The sequence below is a fragment of the Dendrobium catenatum genome, unplaced genomic scaffold (assembly GCF_001605985.2).
Source record: "Dendrobium catenatum unplaced genomic scaffold, ASM160598v2 fragScaff_scaffold_665, whole genome shotgun sequence".
In the NCBI taxonomy this organism is placed as follows: domain Eukaryota; kingdom Viridiplantae; phylum Streptophyta; class Magnoliopsida; order Asparagales; family Orchidaceae; genus Dendrobium; species Dendrobium catenatum.
The window spans coordinates 4,569,956-4,586,112 of record NW_021319127.1 but is presented as its reverse complement, the minus strand read 5'-3'; the positions used below and the strand labels follow the sequence as shown (position 1 = coordinate 4,586,112).

Here is a 16,157-nt window from a genome sequence, read left to right as displayed (position 1 = left end):
ACATAGATTCTTCATCGCCCTTTTCTCCTTACAACAACCACATATAACAAGCTAAAAAGTTTCTACAAAACAAGAAGGTATGCTAGTCCCTAAGCTCTATTATAACTAAAATGTCCCACATCATACTACCCTCGCGTCAACAGATCTCGAATCCATCGAGACGCGTCATCGGGAGGGAGATAGATGTAGACATCCAAGTTGGATCCCTGGATAAAAAATTCTACATCTTCGATGCATATCCACAAGCTCGTTTAGATGAGCACAAGCTAGAAGCAAGCTACCAATGGTAAACCAATTAAGTTGTTATTACTATCACATTTTTTAATAGTAATAGCGACCATCTATTACTCAAGCACATGTCTATATTCATTCATAATACTTGTATTAACAATATGCTTAAAAATACTTCTATTCAAGGAAAATCATATAAAATTCAATAAATCTATTTTATCAGGTGAAATTCAAAAATGTTATGGTCAAAATCTTCATAATAATTAATATGATATCATATAAAAATTTATGCAGTAGAAGTTTAATAAATTCATGGAAAATGCAATAAAATTAGTTATGGGGAGAATCAAATGTTGAAATCAAAATATTTGAAAACAAAAGTAGGATCAGAGTAATCTACCTCAATCCGACCAAGTTGCACAAAAAACGGCGAAGCGATCTGACGACCAAAATCATTTTTTTTGTCTCCTCTTTTCTACCCTTCCTCCTCTTCCTTCTTCGTCAAGGCATGATGCTGGAATTCATATTTTTCATTTAAAAAAAAATATTTTAAAAGTTTGGGTTATCACATATTGTGTGTACAGAAAAAATGTTCTTTTGCTTTGCAAGTGTAGGGTGGATATTCCTTAGGTAGTTATAATCCTGTGATGAAAAAAAGCTTGTGCTGCTCCATGAGATGGGATGAGTGGTAGTCACTATTAGCTCCTCTCAAATGTACGGTGGTGGCTGAATCGTAAGTTTGGTGCGAAGAGGTCGAAATCTATGACTCAAAAGAGTTTTTGTGAATATGTCTGTTGGCTGGTCTTGGGAGGAGATTGCTGAAATGTGAATGCGGCGAGCTTTTACCTATTCGCAAACGAAGTGATAGTCGTTCTCGATGTGTTTAGTTCTATCGTGAAATATTGAATTGTTGGCTAGTGCAATGACAGAGTTAGTTTTTGTCACAATAAATAACCGTCAGTTATGCACTAGGTATTTGAAAGTCCTGTAGGAGCATTTGTAACCAGATGATGTCTGCAGCAGCTACGATTGGTTGTTTCTTGACAGTCCAAGAGATATGAGTAGAGCCTAGAAATAAGCAGTGACCTGTTGTAGATTGACATGTAGATGGGTCACTCGCCTAGTATGCATTGGAATATGAATGTAGTTTGAGTGGACCGATGCTGATAGGTATTCCATATGTTGTCGAGCCCTTGATGTATCGAAGTAAGTGTTTGAGCATTTGAGAGTGTTCTGGTAGAGGATTGTGCATGTGTTGACATAGTTGATTTACTGCATATGCTATATCTGGTTGGGTTATGATTAGGTATTGAAGAGAGCCAGTGAGATGATGGTATAGTTCGGGTTAAAAAGATGGTTCAGGGTGTAAGTAGTATGTTGTTTGGCGGTTGTGGGATTAGCCGCAAGCTTGTAAGATGTGAATCCTGTTTTATTGAGTATATATAATGCATAGTTTTCTTGGGATAGAAATAAGAGATTTGATTGATGATGAGTTTGGATTCCTAGAAACTTGGATCAATAGCCCAGGTGTTTCACTGAGATGGTAGAGTTGAGGTCTTGGATGATATGATGAATTTTTGTTAGAGTGGCGCTGGTGAGTAGAATGTCATCAGCGTAGATGATAAGATGGATGGATTGTCCATGGGAATTGGAGATGAGGAGGGAAGAATCAGCTTTACTTTGATGAAAATCCTAGAGAGATTAGGTGAGAGGAGAATGTATGAAATCATTGACGAGGTGTCTGTTTGAGACTATAGCATTCTTGAGAAGATATACATAATTTTTTATCATTGGATGATGAGGAGCAAGGTTTACATTAGCATTTGTGGAGGGAGAGGGTTTTGATTGGTTGAATGAGCTGGTGGTGAGAGGGGACTGAATTGGGGAGGTAATAATGGATTATTGTGGTGAGCTAGCAAGTAGTGTTTGGAAGTGAGGAGGTGTAATTGTTGATGACTTTGAGATGGAATATGTGGGAATGAGCAGATAGGGGTTAGGTGGAAGAACTTTATTGCTATGGAGGTTGTAGAATGGGAATGTTGATTCATCAAATTGAAGTTGATGAGAGATGATTATTTTGCTAGTGGACTGATCAAAGCATTTGTAACCTTTGTGTTTGTCCGAGTAGTCTTGGAAGATGTAAAGAGTAGATCTGGATTTTAGTTTGTGGCGTGTGAAAGGAGGAAACTATGGAAAGCACACACATCTGAAGGTGCGAAGGTGATTGTAGGAGGGTGGGTGATTGAAGATTAGTTGATATGGAGATTTATTGTTTATCACAGGAGATGGCATACAATTGATTAGGTATATTGTGGCGAGAGATGCATCTGGCCATAGGTTGTATGGAAGTTGAGCTTCTTTAAGTAAGGTTGTTGTAGTTTCAATAATATGACGATGCTTGCGTTCAATGAGGCCATTTTGTTCAGGGGTGTTTGAGCAGCTTGTTTGGTGGAGAATGCCATGGGTTTGAAGAAATAAAGAGAGTGGTTAAGGAATTCAATACCACAATTTGTACGATTGCATTTGATTTGAGAGGATAAGTGCTTCTCAATTGGTTGTTTGGAGGTAATAAAAATATTTGTAACTTTAGATTAGGCTCTCATGGGAAACAACCATGCATAGTGAGAGAAGTTATCAATGAGCACTAAGTAATATTTTGATAGGAAACACTTGAAGATTTCAAGTAAATCCTATCAATTTCAGAAAAAAACAGCGAGAAAAACTCTTCCAAACTCTAAAAGAAAATCATAAAATAAGTAATTTTATTGCAAGAATCAAATAGAACGGAATAAAATAACACGATACAATTGATCATCTATTCGAGAGGAGGATCTATCTCTCCCAAATCTCTAGACGCCGCTAGACCCCAAAGAAACTAAGAGATCTCAAATTTCAGCCAAATTCAAGATGCTCTAACCCTAGGAAAACAAACTATTTAATGTATACAATTCAAAAGGAAATCTCTAAACAATCCCTACATTTAATTTCCCTTCTAAACTTTCTAAAAAAACCTTCCAAAAATGCTCTATTGGTTCTTGCGTTTGGATCGGTATACAATAGAGGCGGAAGAGTTTCACGTTTGTTTCGCACGGGCCGGTCCCATAGGACTGGTTGGACCGGTCTAACATATTTATAATCTTAAGACGATAACGTTGGGGAGGGTCCCCATATATCTGAATGTAAGAGAGCTAGAGGGGTACATTTGTGATTACTAAATGACAAGAAATGCAATTTGTGGCTCTTAGAGGCCATACAAGAAAAACACGGAGATGAGTGAGCTGAAATGTTGAGGTCAGGATGGTGTGTGGATATGATTGCTATAATTCGCATGTGAGGATGGCCTAAACGTCGATGCCAACGAAAATAAGGCGAGATGTACGTGAGAAGGGCTTGGTGAGTAGACCATGAAGGAGATTGCAATGGGTATAATCATTATGAGCTGGACCTTGATGAATGCAGTTGTGATGCTGATCCAAAATTTTATAATCCGTTGCATCAAAGAAGACGGAAATGATATTGTCATGGGTGAGTTGTTATACGGATAGGGATAGGAAATTATGAGAAATGTGAGGGGCGTGAAGTAGCTGAGGTAGAAACAACTTACAAGTTGGTATACGTAGTAAGCCTTTGCCGGTGTGATGTGTAGGTGTGATGCCCCCATTGCCAATGGTAATTTGATCAGCTCCTGTGTAACTTGTAGGTTGAATGAGGTTGTCCATATATGGAGTGAGGTGTGAGGACGCCCCATAGTCTAGAATCCATTCAGTTGGAGGGTGAGATGGAGAGGCTATCATTGCATGGGTGAGATAGTTGAAGTTGAAGGTGTGTAGTTGAGATTTAGACGATGTCAACAAGTTGAAGCAAAGTGGCCTCTTTTGTTACAGATTTGGCATATGAGAGTTGTTTGCACTAGTTGAGTTAGTGGAGAAATGATGCGGACATCGGCACGAAGATCTGGCGCATCTATCACAGGAGGCGTCGTAAATCGACGACTCTAATTTAAATTGTTATTTAAAATTTATTTTATGAATTTTAGCTATTATTTTATATTATTTCATGTTTTAACCCTAGGTTAGTTTATTTGAGTGTTATGGCCCAAGGGGCATTTTTGTAATTTTTTTTTTTCTCATGTTATGGCCTATATATAGGGCCTTAAGCTATTGTAATAGGATGGTTAATGGATATGAAAATTTTGTGTTCCACACTTGTGTTCTTCTTGAGAGAGGACGAGAGTGAGATTTCTATGAGAGAAATCGAGAGTTTCACCAGCCGCAGGATGGGTCCGGACTCGTGATTTGAGATCCCTTGGAGAGGGAAATCGTATCACCCACCAACCTTGGAGACGGCCGGGTTCATGGTTTTATTCTTTTGTTGTATGTTCGTCTTCACTCACCACCCTCCTTATTCTTCTTCGTCACATCCGATTCATCCACCAAATTTCCCCTCTTTTCCCCCACAACAAGCTCCACTAAAATCCTTACCATAGCCGCCGGATCTCACCCCACCCGAGTTTCATCCTTCCAATCCAAGCCCACGATCAAACACCCCTCATGCCGCCGGCCAACATCCCCTAGCCGCCGGTCAATCTCCTCCTTCCCCATCCAAGTTTGTTTCCTATTTTAGATTAAATTGAATGCGGATAGATTTAAAATTCAAAATTGCTAAATGAGAATTTTCAAAATCTTTCCAAATTTAATGAGTCTATTTTTAGGAAAGTTCTTCAATCAAGTCAATTTTGAAATTCAAATTGAACCTAATTGAGTATTTACCTAATCCTCCTAGCCTATTAAATCTCCATAAATTCCTCCCTAATTTCCCTCAATCTCCTCATAACCGAAATCTTTCCCAGGCTCTCATTTATTTCCTAATGCTAGAGATGAGAAATAGGAAATATGAGCACGTGGCTCCTGGCTGGAATAAATTCTCCTCAAGTATTTACTCCCTCTTAATCCCGTGAGCTCCACCTCCATTTAATTCCTTCCCAAATTCAATTCCCGTAACAGTTTCTATTATAGAAATTGAGTTTATCCAACCAATTGTTTTCCTAAATCTAGGGAAATTAAATTGGGATTTTAAATTCCCCTCTCAGCTGCATGCCTCCCTCTCATCCTCCAGGGAATCCTTGCATTCAAATTGGGCTGATTTATTCTACTCTTTCCTAATTAAAAATCATTGATTAAGCAAGCCGTCAATTTTCCCCACGGAATCCCCAATCCCCTCAACCCGAGCAGCCTTCTCCAAGGGATCCAGCCACGCCACTGTTGTCCAAGAGAAGACCAGTTGCTGTCCAGAAATAATTCCAGGATTTTGACCAAGATATAGTTGCTGTCCTGAATTTTATACTCAGGAAAACTGCTGTCTAGTAGCCTAAAAGGCTATAATCTGCTGTCCAAGATTTCTAAAACCCCAAATCTGCTGAGAGATCCTCTCCTTAGCAAAGCATTCCTACCCGTTCTACATCAAGAAAACCTCTGTGGTGTGTTTGTTGAGATGCGAGGGCGACCTCAATATCCTCGAGCATGATTGGTAATTTGGTATATAGTGCATAGGATGGGATTTGGAAGTTGTGAGGTTTGTTTGAGTCATTGGAGATGTTTATCTCTTCACCTATGAGAAGATAATATAAGTCATTAAGACTTGTGGGTGTGAGGGGCGTGGATTGAAGTTTTGACTGATTGGTACTGAGGTGAGAGGCCATTAAGAGTATATAGGATGATGTCTTCAGGATCCACCTTGGAGAGCCAGCAACCGATATGGGGTCAACAAGTGTTTTAATCTCTATAAGAAATTTTGTCATGGATGAGGTTTTCATAGAGTTGTTATGGAGATAATTTTTTAACTGTATGACCCGAGATCTGTTTGTGACATGAAGACGTCGTTCTAGTGTGAACCATATGCCGCAGCAAGTGTTGAGAATGTGGACATAGGGAAGAATATAGGAGAGAGTTGAGCATAGTGCAACTGACATATTTTGGTCTATGAGGAGCCATTGATGATGAGTCGGATTGATATTGGTGGTAGAATTTGGGTTGATGATAGTGGTTAGCGATATCAGGGATGAACCATAGAGAAAATTAAAGAAGCCATTGGCTGAAAAGTGCTTAAGAATTTGGGATTTCCAGATGGAATAGGTGTCATTTGAGAGTTGTGTGGGCACTATAATTTTGATGGGGATTTCAGAAAAGGAAGTGAGTAGGTTATCGTCTTCCAGCTATGAGGTGGCTGACTACTCCATGCTGAAGATGTATGCACCGTAAGGTGTTGGAGCTCTGATACCATGAATAAACTATAAACTACATTGATTTTCACTATATAAGTAAAACCTTGAGCAATATACACCGGATAAAGAAATCAGGTCTGCTTAATGTTTCCTGTGTAAAGGAATGAATATAATGGCTAAGAAAAAGGTGTTTTACTGTGTGTGCAGAAAAAACGCTTTTGCTTTACAGGTGTAGGGTGGATATTCCTTGGTAGTTATAATCCTGTGACGAAGAAATGCTTGTGCTGCTCCATGAGCTGGTATGAGTGGCAGTCACTATTAATAAGCAAAGCATTGATCAGTGGTGCATGATACAAACAAAGAAATGATGTAAAGACCAGGGATAGACTTTATTGCCTTGGAAATTCATTAGAAGTCAAGAAAGTGATGAGCAATGTAATAATAACAATAACATCAAGTCTTTATCCCACTAAGAAAGTGACGAGCAATAAGATGAAACAATCAATCAATGGATAAAAATGATTCAACAACAAACCTAGCTGACCTGATGGATAGATTGGCAGAGCAAGAGATCACCATGGTGATGGTGTGGATGAGAATGCAACTTGTCTGCAATAGGAAATTGCTCGATATACCTCTAGAAAACTTCTTAAACTTGTTTGAATTTGTTCCGGTTTTAATAATGGGTTTACATAATAACATTGAGAGGTTGACTACGTATTAATATTTAGGTGCAAATTAGCGGTGAATGGTACAAGTAATAGAAGGATATAAATATAAGAGAGCTACTTGTCTTAAAATTGTGTTAAATGTTAAAAAGCAAACAAGATTAAGTAGAAGATGAAGAGATCCAATCAATGACTAACATTGGTTCTACACAAAGGCTATTTGACTATGTGGCTAGATTGACGTACCAGTTGGCCACCATGATGGAGTAGATGAGGATGCTAATAACCATTGTTGCGACTAGTGGGTCGTGTCATATTATTTTTCTTATGCTAGATGAAAAATGGTTGAAGAGGATGAAGATGATGATATAACGACCACTAATGAAGCATGTTATAATTCAAAGTAGAAGTTAAAGAGAAGATTTTTATTTATGATGGGTTAGTTGGGATTAATAAGCTTGATGCATGGATTGACCAAGAGACTAACTTCACTTTGTATGAATATAACAGCCATGTCATGGTTGCTTTTGTCCGATTGAGGTTATCATGCTTTAGTGTGGCAGAACGCCAATGCAAAGATGAATGTCCAGTAAGAGGTAGTCTGGAGGATATTCAAATAATTGATACATCAAGAGTTCTACTTGATGGAGGTATGTAGAAGGTTAGTTAAAAAAATGACAATTTGAGATAATACCAATGAAAATTTATGCATGAATATGGTACATAGTTTCAATTTCCGATGGTTACTAGGGGTATAAGTAAATCGTGAAGGCTCAAGCTCGACCCGTTAATGAACTCGCGAGTCAAGCTTATCGAGCCACTAGCTCGAGCTCGTTTATTAAGCGAGCTCGAGTTCGATCTTAATAAGGCTCGGTTCATGACCTCGCGAGCCGGCATGAATCATTATTAATATTTTTTAAATGATTAATATTTTTATTAAATTTGAATATCTATAAAAATTAATGGTTAAAAATGCAACATAAATTCAACTTTAATTAAAGTATATAAAATTAATATTTTATATTCCCAACTCGTAGCTTTTAATTGGAAAAGACAAAAAGAAGATGCTTTATAATAAAGGTGCTGCATCATAGTAATAAGGTTGTAGTTTTTTTTTTTTCAAATCAGTTCTAAAAAAATAATAAAGAAATAGTTTGCTGGGCTTTTTTGTTTCAAATAAGGGTGATTAGATGCTGCATCATAACTTTTTTACAAATCAAATCGCAGACATGCTGTGCGGAAGACCATTTGCCTTTTGAGTTTGCTGGGCGTTGTGGCCGCGGAAGAAGAACCAGGTCGCAAACACGTGGAAGTCGGACCAGATCGCAAGCGCGTGAAAGACGGACTGGAGTGCAAACATACGGAAGGTTCACGAGTGGCTTGTGAACTCGCTTACACTGGGACGAGCTGAGCTCGAGCTTGCGTTCCGCGCACACAACGCGAGTTCTAGTTTGGGGTTTGGCTTGCAAGTTGAGCTCGACTCGTATACACCCTAATGGTTACATTTGGAATGAACGGTAGGGAAGTGCAATCATTGATGAAATATGCTTGAGGACTTTACTTTCAGATTGTAAATGAACTTTGCTTGGTTTGAATCACTGATATTAGTTAGATCAATGTGATGGCGATAACTTAGTGTAAGAACAAAGGTAGTATGGAGAAGTCTCTAGAACGATTCGAACGAGGTTTTTAATTCTCTGAAAGAAAGAGGAAAATGAGGATATGTGATGGTTGTTCCTCTTACATCAATGGCTTTGGTATGTTTTTTGATCATCAGATAATTAACCATATGAAAGAAAATAATGTGAGCACCTTGAACTCTTCTCTAAAAAGATAGAAGAAATACGAGATAAAAGCAATTATTGTAGTAGTTGGCAACACCATGTTAAGTGTAGGTGACATTGCATGCTTGTCTTTATCTTTAATGTTAATGTTGAAGGATATAGTGGTTGGGTCGTTGTTCAATATGGACACTTGAGTGTCAAATATCGTCCCAGCCATCCTAGCCGTCCCTTGGCTCTTAATCCTATGGTCAGGATGGGGATCCGTGGGAGGCTCACATGGATCTTGCCTATCTCTTTCTATATTCGGGTGGCTGATTTAGGAAGGATTATATTAGGGCAATTATGCATGATTCCATAGTTATTTATTTATTTTATTAAAATATCTTGTATAGATTTATAAATATATATAAATAGGGATGCTTTTGTGTAATAAAAAAAAGTATTTTTCTTCCAATTCTCTAAATTTAACATTGAGAGGAGTAGTTCAGGTTAAACTGGCAAACAAAATTATTTCTATCTGTTTGGTGCATAAATTACGGTTGGTGACTATGTCCCATTCAAATGCTCACTCTTGTGTTTGGATTCATAAGGGGTCAAAGTTGAGAATAGATCATCAACGCTGGCTCTCAAATTTGCAATCACCGAAGTCCGCATTGGTGAAATTGTATTCCTAGATGGTACCACTTCTTGTAAGTCATCTTTGAGATCTCGTATCTTCTTGATGGTATGCAATATATTACATCGACGATTTGATTTATATGAGCTCATCATAAAAGGAAGGACTTTTTTGCTAGCAAAGATTATGTGTGTCAATGACTGGCATAGTAATAATAGGGTAAGCATATAGGCTTGTCAATGCAAGTTAGATATTCTTGTCAATGCAAGTCTACACCCTTAAATAAGGGAGTAGCCTTGCTTCTCAATTTCTCAACATTAGGCATAGAAGGTGATGTGCATGTGAAAAAGTCAACTAAGGAGCAAGACACAAAATCCATCATGGATATATCATTGCCAAATCTATAAATGCATTGCAACTTGGCCATCAAGATTAACCCACCAAAGTTATGGAAATCAAGAGAGGCCAAGATTGTGCAAAGTTACAGAACGGTGTACCCTCAACTGTTATAAAACATCTAAAAAGATTAAAAACTTGTCTTCCATGGTTGGTGAAGTTAGAAAGAGGTACCATTGCAATAGAACAAGTCAGAGAAAGAAGTACTCCCAAGACATGACTGAATCTTTTAAGAGACCCTAGAGATGTAATACTACCCAAGCTTCCTCAACTAAGAGGTTTCTAAAAGAAGCTTCTAAGATCTCCTAGGAACTTATTCAAAAATAAGTCCCAAAGAAAACAAATTGGTATAGCTTCAAGGTTGAAAGTCAGCCATCCCCTACCTAAAATTATGATTTCACTGGAATGAATTCCTATAACACAGGAGACCCATAATTTGAGAATAAGATATAGTAGGCGATAATTTAAATATTTTATGATTATAATTTGGGGTTTAGATCATGGATAGAAAATCATGTTTATTGAAGTTTTAATGGTCTGATTTCTCCATGAAAGTTATCAATGGCGGCAATTCTTAGATCACACAATTGAGACCAATGAGAATGCCCTTTTAGTATTTGTAGGCATGATTGGATTGTTAATTGAACATTAGACATAGGGGATCGTGGCATGAAAGCTGAACCATTGCGTAAGCTTTTGATTGCAGTAGGATAATGATTAATTTATTTTTTAAAATATTGTTTGTATAAGTTTTATTTGAATTTAAATTTAGATTATGATAATTCATATAGGAATTATTGTTTAGTTTGAACTGAACTAGGTTGTTATATTAGATATACTTTTTCTTTCTATGTGGACTTTGTTTTTGGAAAGAACAAGAGCTTGTCCTTGTTGTATCTGCCTATAAATAAACCTTATTTTCTTCTATAAAATCAACGGAGAATTTTCCTCAAAATAATTCTATTTTTTCTCTCTTTTTATCATTTTAATAATATGATACTATCATTTTTGATAAAAAAATGAGTGTGCTATTTCCAAAATATTGAGTTGTGGTCAGGCTAATTTCATAAATTGGATTTAAGATTCTTTTACTTTGCAGAATTTGGGTTGTATAGAGTCCACATTTGCCGATTTAATGAACATCAAAGTCAAGGAATTATGTTGAGGATCTAAGGTCCAAATTACATTCATATTAAAAAAAGAATGAGTTGAGATATACCTAAATTAATAGGAATCATGCTCCACATTTAATGGGTCTATTTTATGTTAATTTAAGCTAGATTCTTACACCATTAAGATGTCATCTTTGTCTTATGTAGACATGAACATTTACAAGGATTAATGTGAAACTCGTCAAATTGCACATGAATCAAAGTAGTTACAAAGATTGATTGGATTTGTTCGTAATTCAACTAGGTTGACTTGGATTGATCGGTGTTTGATTGAGGTGATTGTTGATCCCATAGGTTGAGTTTTGTAAGGAAATAACTCGCGGCACATTTCAAGACCTCCTCTAACCACTCTTTTTTAGGGGCGTCATGTGGACCCTCTGCAACAATTTGAGTTCGCCTCACACCACTAATATGAAGGAATTCTAAAGAATGAAGTAATACGAAGGTGCAAGTAATATCAAGTAATTTTAAGGAATAAATTAATATGAAGGTAAGGGACAAGTAATATGAAGAAATTTGAAGGAATAAAGGTTGACTAAAGCTAGCATGAAGAGAAATTATGCTACGGAAAATAATTTAATATCTCAAGAAGCATTCAATAAGGATAAATGGAGAATTGAGAATTCCTGAATCTAACTTTGATGATGGGACTCTACCGTTAAATACCTGTTCACTTTTTTTTTTTTAATACCTTTTCACTTGTATTTATAAGTATGAAGAGAAAGTTGCCACCATTAAGGGGATTTTTTGTTTCAATGTTACGTAGATGACTGTGTTCTCTAGATAATATTGTTATCAAGTTATATGTGCTATCTATTAACTGTACAAAGTTTGTTTCAATGTAATATTGGATAATGAAATGCTATTCAGAAAGATAAAAAATGATTATCATTTTTTATGTTATTTCTTTTAGCTCTATATATAGTCTGACATTTAGATATCAATAGATCGTCCTTTCCATGCCATCAAAATAGGACTTATGACTTTGTTTTGGCTTGAAGGAATTGAAAAACAGGCACAGAAGAAATGGAAATGGAAGTACTGAAGTAATTGAATTGAAAATAGTTTTCACCCGCTATTTTGCTTGGGGAGAAATTGAGTGGAAAAATAATCTCCTTTTTGTTTGGTTTGAAGGAATAACCAATAAATTGAAGAATTAACACAACCTAATGTCATTCATACTTCAAACTTACCTCACCCTTTCATCAAATGATGGAGAGAAACTTGCATATTTTTTAATTTTCTTTCTTAAATTAATCTCCTATGAATTAGACGCAAACCAAGACACCAAGTCTAATAGGATGCAAATTTCTTTTCCACTTAGTTTGTTAACATAAATGATCAGGGACCCTTGCATACTTTCAATTTCTTGTTATTTGCCTCAACATGCACATCAACGTTCCTTTTTTGCTTTTTTTAATTGATTGAAGTTATAAAACACTTTCATAAAATTCTTTAGATTCTGACATGAGAGAAAATTTGGTGGAGATATTCGGATTTGGATCTGTCTTGAGAAGAGTGCTATATATGGATAGTTGATTAGCTTTTATATTGCACTCATATAAAAAAATGTAAAAATTTATAAATTCATCCGCGGATCATTTTGATTAGGATATCCTCATCCAAAATTTTTCTTTGGGGTAATAGTTTTTTTTTTTTTTTTTTTTTTTTTTCACACACAAGGCGAGTAAAAAACAAATTCTTTACATAGAAGCAAATAAAGCCCTTACCAAAAAATCCTATGAATGCCCATATCACAACACAGTAGATAGTGACTGCTGCATTTGGCTATAATAACATTCCTTCATTTATTTAGCTGCCACAGTGCTACTCTGTCGTAGTAGTGCTGCTATGCTGCAAATATTAATGTTCTAAGAATTTCATTGTGTCAGTAGCCAATTAATCTAGGACATATGCAAACATATAGACATCTTTTTTTTTGGATATTTGGCCACTTAAGTCAGACACAAATAGGGGTGCAAAGTGCAAACGAGTCGAGTCGAGCTCGAGTTAGGAGGTATTCAAGTCGAGCTCAACTGTCAAATACCGAGCTCAAGCTCGAGTTGAACTCAAAAATCGAGCTTGAGCTCGACTCGTTCCATCGCAAATGAGTTTGAGCCGATCGTTGAGCCTCCGGCGCGGTCCTCAAAAAAAATATTCTGGTCTTTTTGGGGTTGCTGTTTGCGGGAGGAAGAGAGAGAGAGTATTGAGCAAAAATGAACTAGCTGAGCTTGCTCAAGCTCGAACTTGAGCTCGTGGCCGGCTCGGCTCACTTGCACCCCTAAACACACACACATCGCATACACTAGACTCGAACCCAAGATTTCTTAGTTGGTAGCTTAAATTGCCAACCAACACATCAAGATGAGCTGTGTACATATAAAATCCATGTTAACATAATATAAACTTCTCTTTGGTTCTCTACCATCATCATAAATCTTTCTTCTCGTCGAACTGAGAAATATCTTTTTCATTTAACCTTTTTCTTATTATTATTATTTTTTCATGTCCTATTCCTACCTGACAAACTCCTAAACAGGTCTCCATCTGTATCTCGCATTCGAGCCAAGATGCTCTATGCAACCACCAAGCAACGATTCAGGCGAGAGATGGACGGAGTTCACTATGAGATTCAGGCGACAGAACCTTCTGAGCTTGACATTGAGGTACTCAGAGACCGAGCAAATTGATAAGCAGTATTAGTAGATAGCTTATTAATCACGCAAAACACATTTAATATCCCTCCAAATGATTGTGGCTTTCATATTTGGATTATATATATGAAACTCTTATACTGCTTGAATATATTTTGTAGACATGCTGTATGCTTTGGATTTATCAACCTGTTTTTGATCTTGTTAAGCTTTAATTAGTCTTGATCTTGATGATAATATGTGTATTTTTTTATGCACATATCTATTGCAATGCTGTAACAAATTTCGGTTTAAGCTTATCTACGTTTTGAGCAAGGTTTTTAATACCGGGAATGGGATAAGCAGTTTAATAGATTAATTATAAAAAGGCAAAATTTCATGTACTTTGGCTTTGTTTGGGTCAATTTTCTTATGACCATATAAAATTGTTGTAGAGAAAATGATTTTTTAAAATTGTTGTAAAAAGTATCTTTTTAGCATATTATATATATAGCAAAAAAGTATTTAGTGGTCAAATAAAAATTATAGTTATTGTATGAAAAATAAAATAATAAAAAAGGTACATCAAACAAGTCTTGGAGCCTTGGAGGCATGTCATAGTATGATTGTTTTCAACTTCTTATTGGTTAGTTATGACTTAGAAAATTTAAGCTTGCTATAATTGTTTTTTTTTAGGTTTTGTTTGAGATTGTTTTTTTTTTTAAATTGTTTTGTAAAATAGTTTTTTATTATAAAAAATTTTTATTTTTTTATTAAAAAGCTGATTTTGAAAGTAGCAAAAAAGTTGTCCCAAATGAAGTCCTTAATCTAAAACTAATTTATTAAAAGCCCTTAATCTAACTCATTTTACAAAATTTCAAAGGAAAAAAAGTACATTTATTTTTAAAATAGAAATGATAGGATCATTAATAAGGTTTTGTTTGGCATAAATTTTTTTTATTATTTATAAAATTAATTTTTAATTTAAAAAAAATTATACTAAAAATAACTTTAAGAGATTGTAAAAAAGAGAGTCTCAAATTAAGCTTCAGTTGTCTATAAATTCACTGGAGAAATAAAAATTTTTTAAACAGGGGCTTGATTTTAAATTTGATTAAGTTGATTTTTATATTCATATTCAATTAATCACTTTATTGTTTATATGTATTATAAAAATACAATATACTCCATGAAGATGTGTTTGCAAATTTCGTTCAATTTTTTTTTTGAAAACCGCTCACAAAAAGCTCCTAACATAAAATTTATTTAATTCCGGAGGGGCAAGTGCCCACCTAGGACCCCCTCTCTTTGGAATTTTTATTCCGTCAGGTTACCTAATGTAGCTCTACGTCAGGTAGCCAATAATATGTCGTCACGTGCTCTTATTCTTTACTGTGCGACCCGACGACCAGATTCAGACCGAATCCGGGATTACTATGTTCGAGTATTGCTCGGTATTTGCTCGGTATTGCTAGGTATTACTCGGCATTGCTTGACAATAACGAGAAATACCGCTCTGTGAAGACCTATACCGAGCAATACCGAGCAATAACGAGTAATACCTAAAAGAACTCGGTATTGCTCGGTATTGGTCTTCACAGAATGATATTTTTCGTTTTTATCGAGCAAAATCGACCAATACCTAGCAATACGCAAACTCCCGGGTCCGTTCCGAGTCGGGTTATCGAGCCGCGCGGTAAAGAGCAAGAGCACGTGGCGACATATTATTGACTACCTGACGTAAAGCTACATTAGGTAACCTGACGGAATAAAAATTCATCTCTTTGCCCCCATCTATTATAGATGTTTTGAAGTATTACGAAATAAAGAAGTTAAATAAAATTCGATGCTTTAAAAGTTTGTTTAATAATATTTTGAAAGAAACAATCACGAAAATAGAGAGATGGCATTCAAAGTAATATGTCGAAGAGACTCATAATTATTGTTATAAAGATTAATTAACTAATATTTAACAATAAATGAGTTTTTAAATTTCTGTAATTGCTAAATTGAGAACAATTGTTAAGCAAAGTTTTCAATTCCTCGATGTTGTTCGAGTTTAAACATTAAAAAAAAAAAAAAAAAAAAATGCTATGCTGTCTAACTTGAATATGAGTTAAAAATTTTCGGTTCGAGTTGATTTGTTGAATAAACAGGTCAGATTTAGGCTTAATTTTTTAAACTCATTTATTAAACAAGTTGGGTTCAGTTGACTTGCGATTTTTTATTTGAAGAGGATTTGTTTAATATTTTTTATTCTTTAATTTTTTTGGTATAATTTTTTTTTTAAAAATTTTTGATCAAATATTTCAAACTCAAGCTTCGACTTACTAGCGGGTTTGATTTGGGTTGGTGCTTCGATCTATTTGTTAAATAGGTCGCATTTGAGTTGATTAGAATCGGGTTGGTGTGGGTATGGGCCCTGGGTGACGTGGCA

The 16,157-nt window shown here is 35.8% G+C and overlaps 1 protein-coding gene across 1 annotated transcript in view; it reads left to right on the top strand.

Moving 5' to 3' along the window:
- The window catches only part of LOC110092801 (actin-depolymerizing factor 11), a 29,654-nt gene extending 15,682 nt beyond the window's left edge, over positions 1-13,972 (top strand). Inside the window, exon 3 of the mRNA XM_020817471.2 lies at positions 13,627-13,972. Coding sequence (XP_020673130.1) covers positions 13,627-13,777 — 151 coding nt within the window. The 3' untranslated portion in view covers positions 13,778-13,972. The remainder of the gene's footprint in view (positions 1-13,626) is intronic.
- The last annotated feature ends 2,185 nt before the right edge of the window (positions 13,973-16,157 follow it).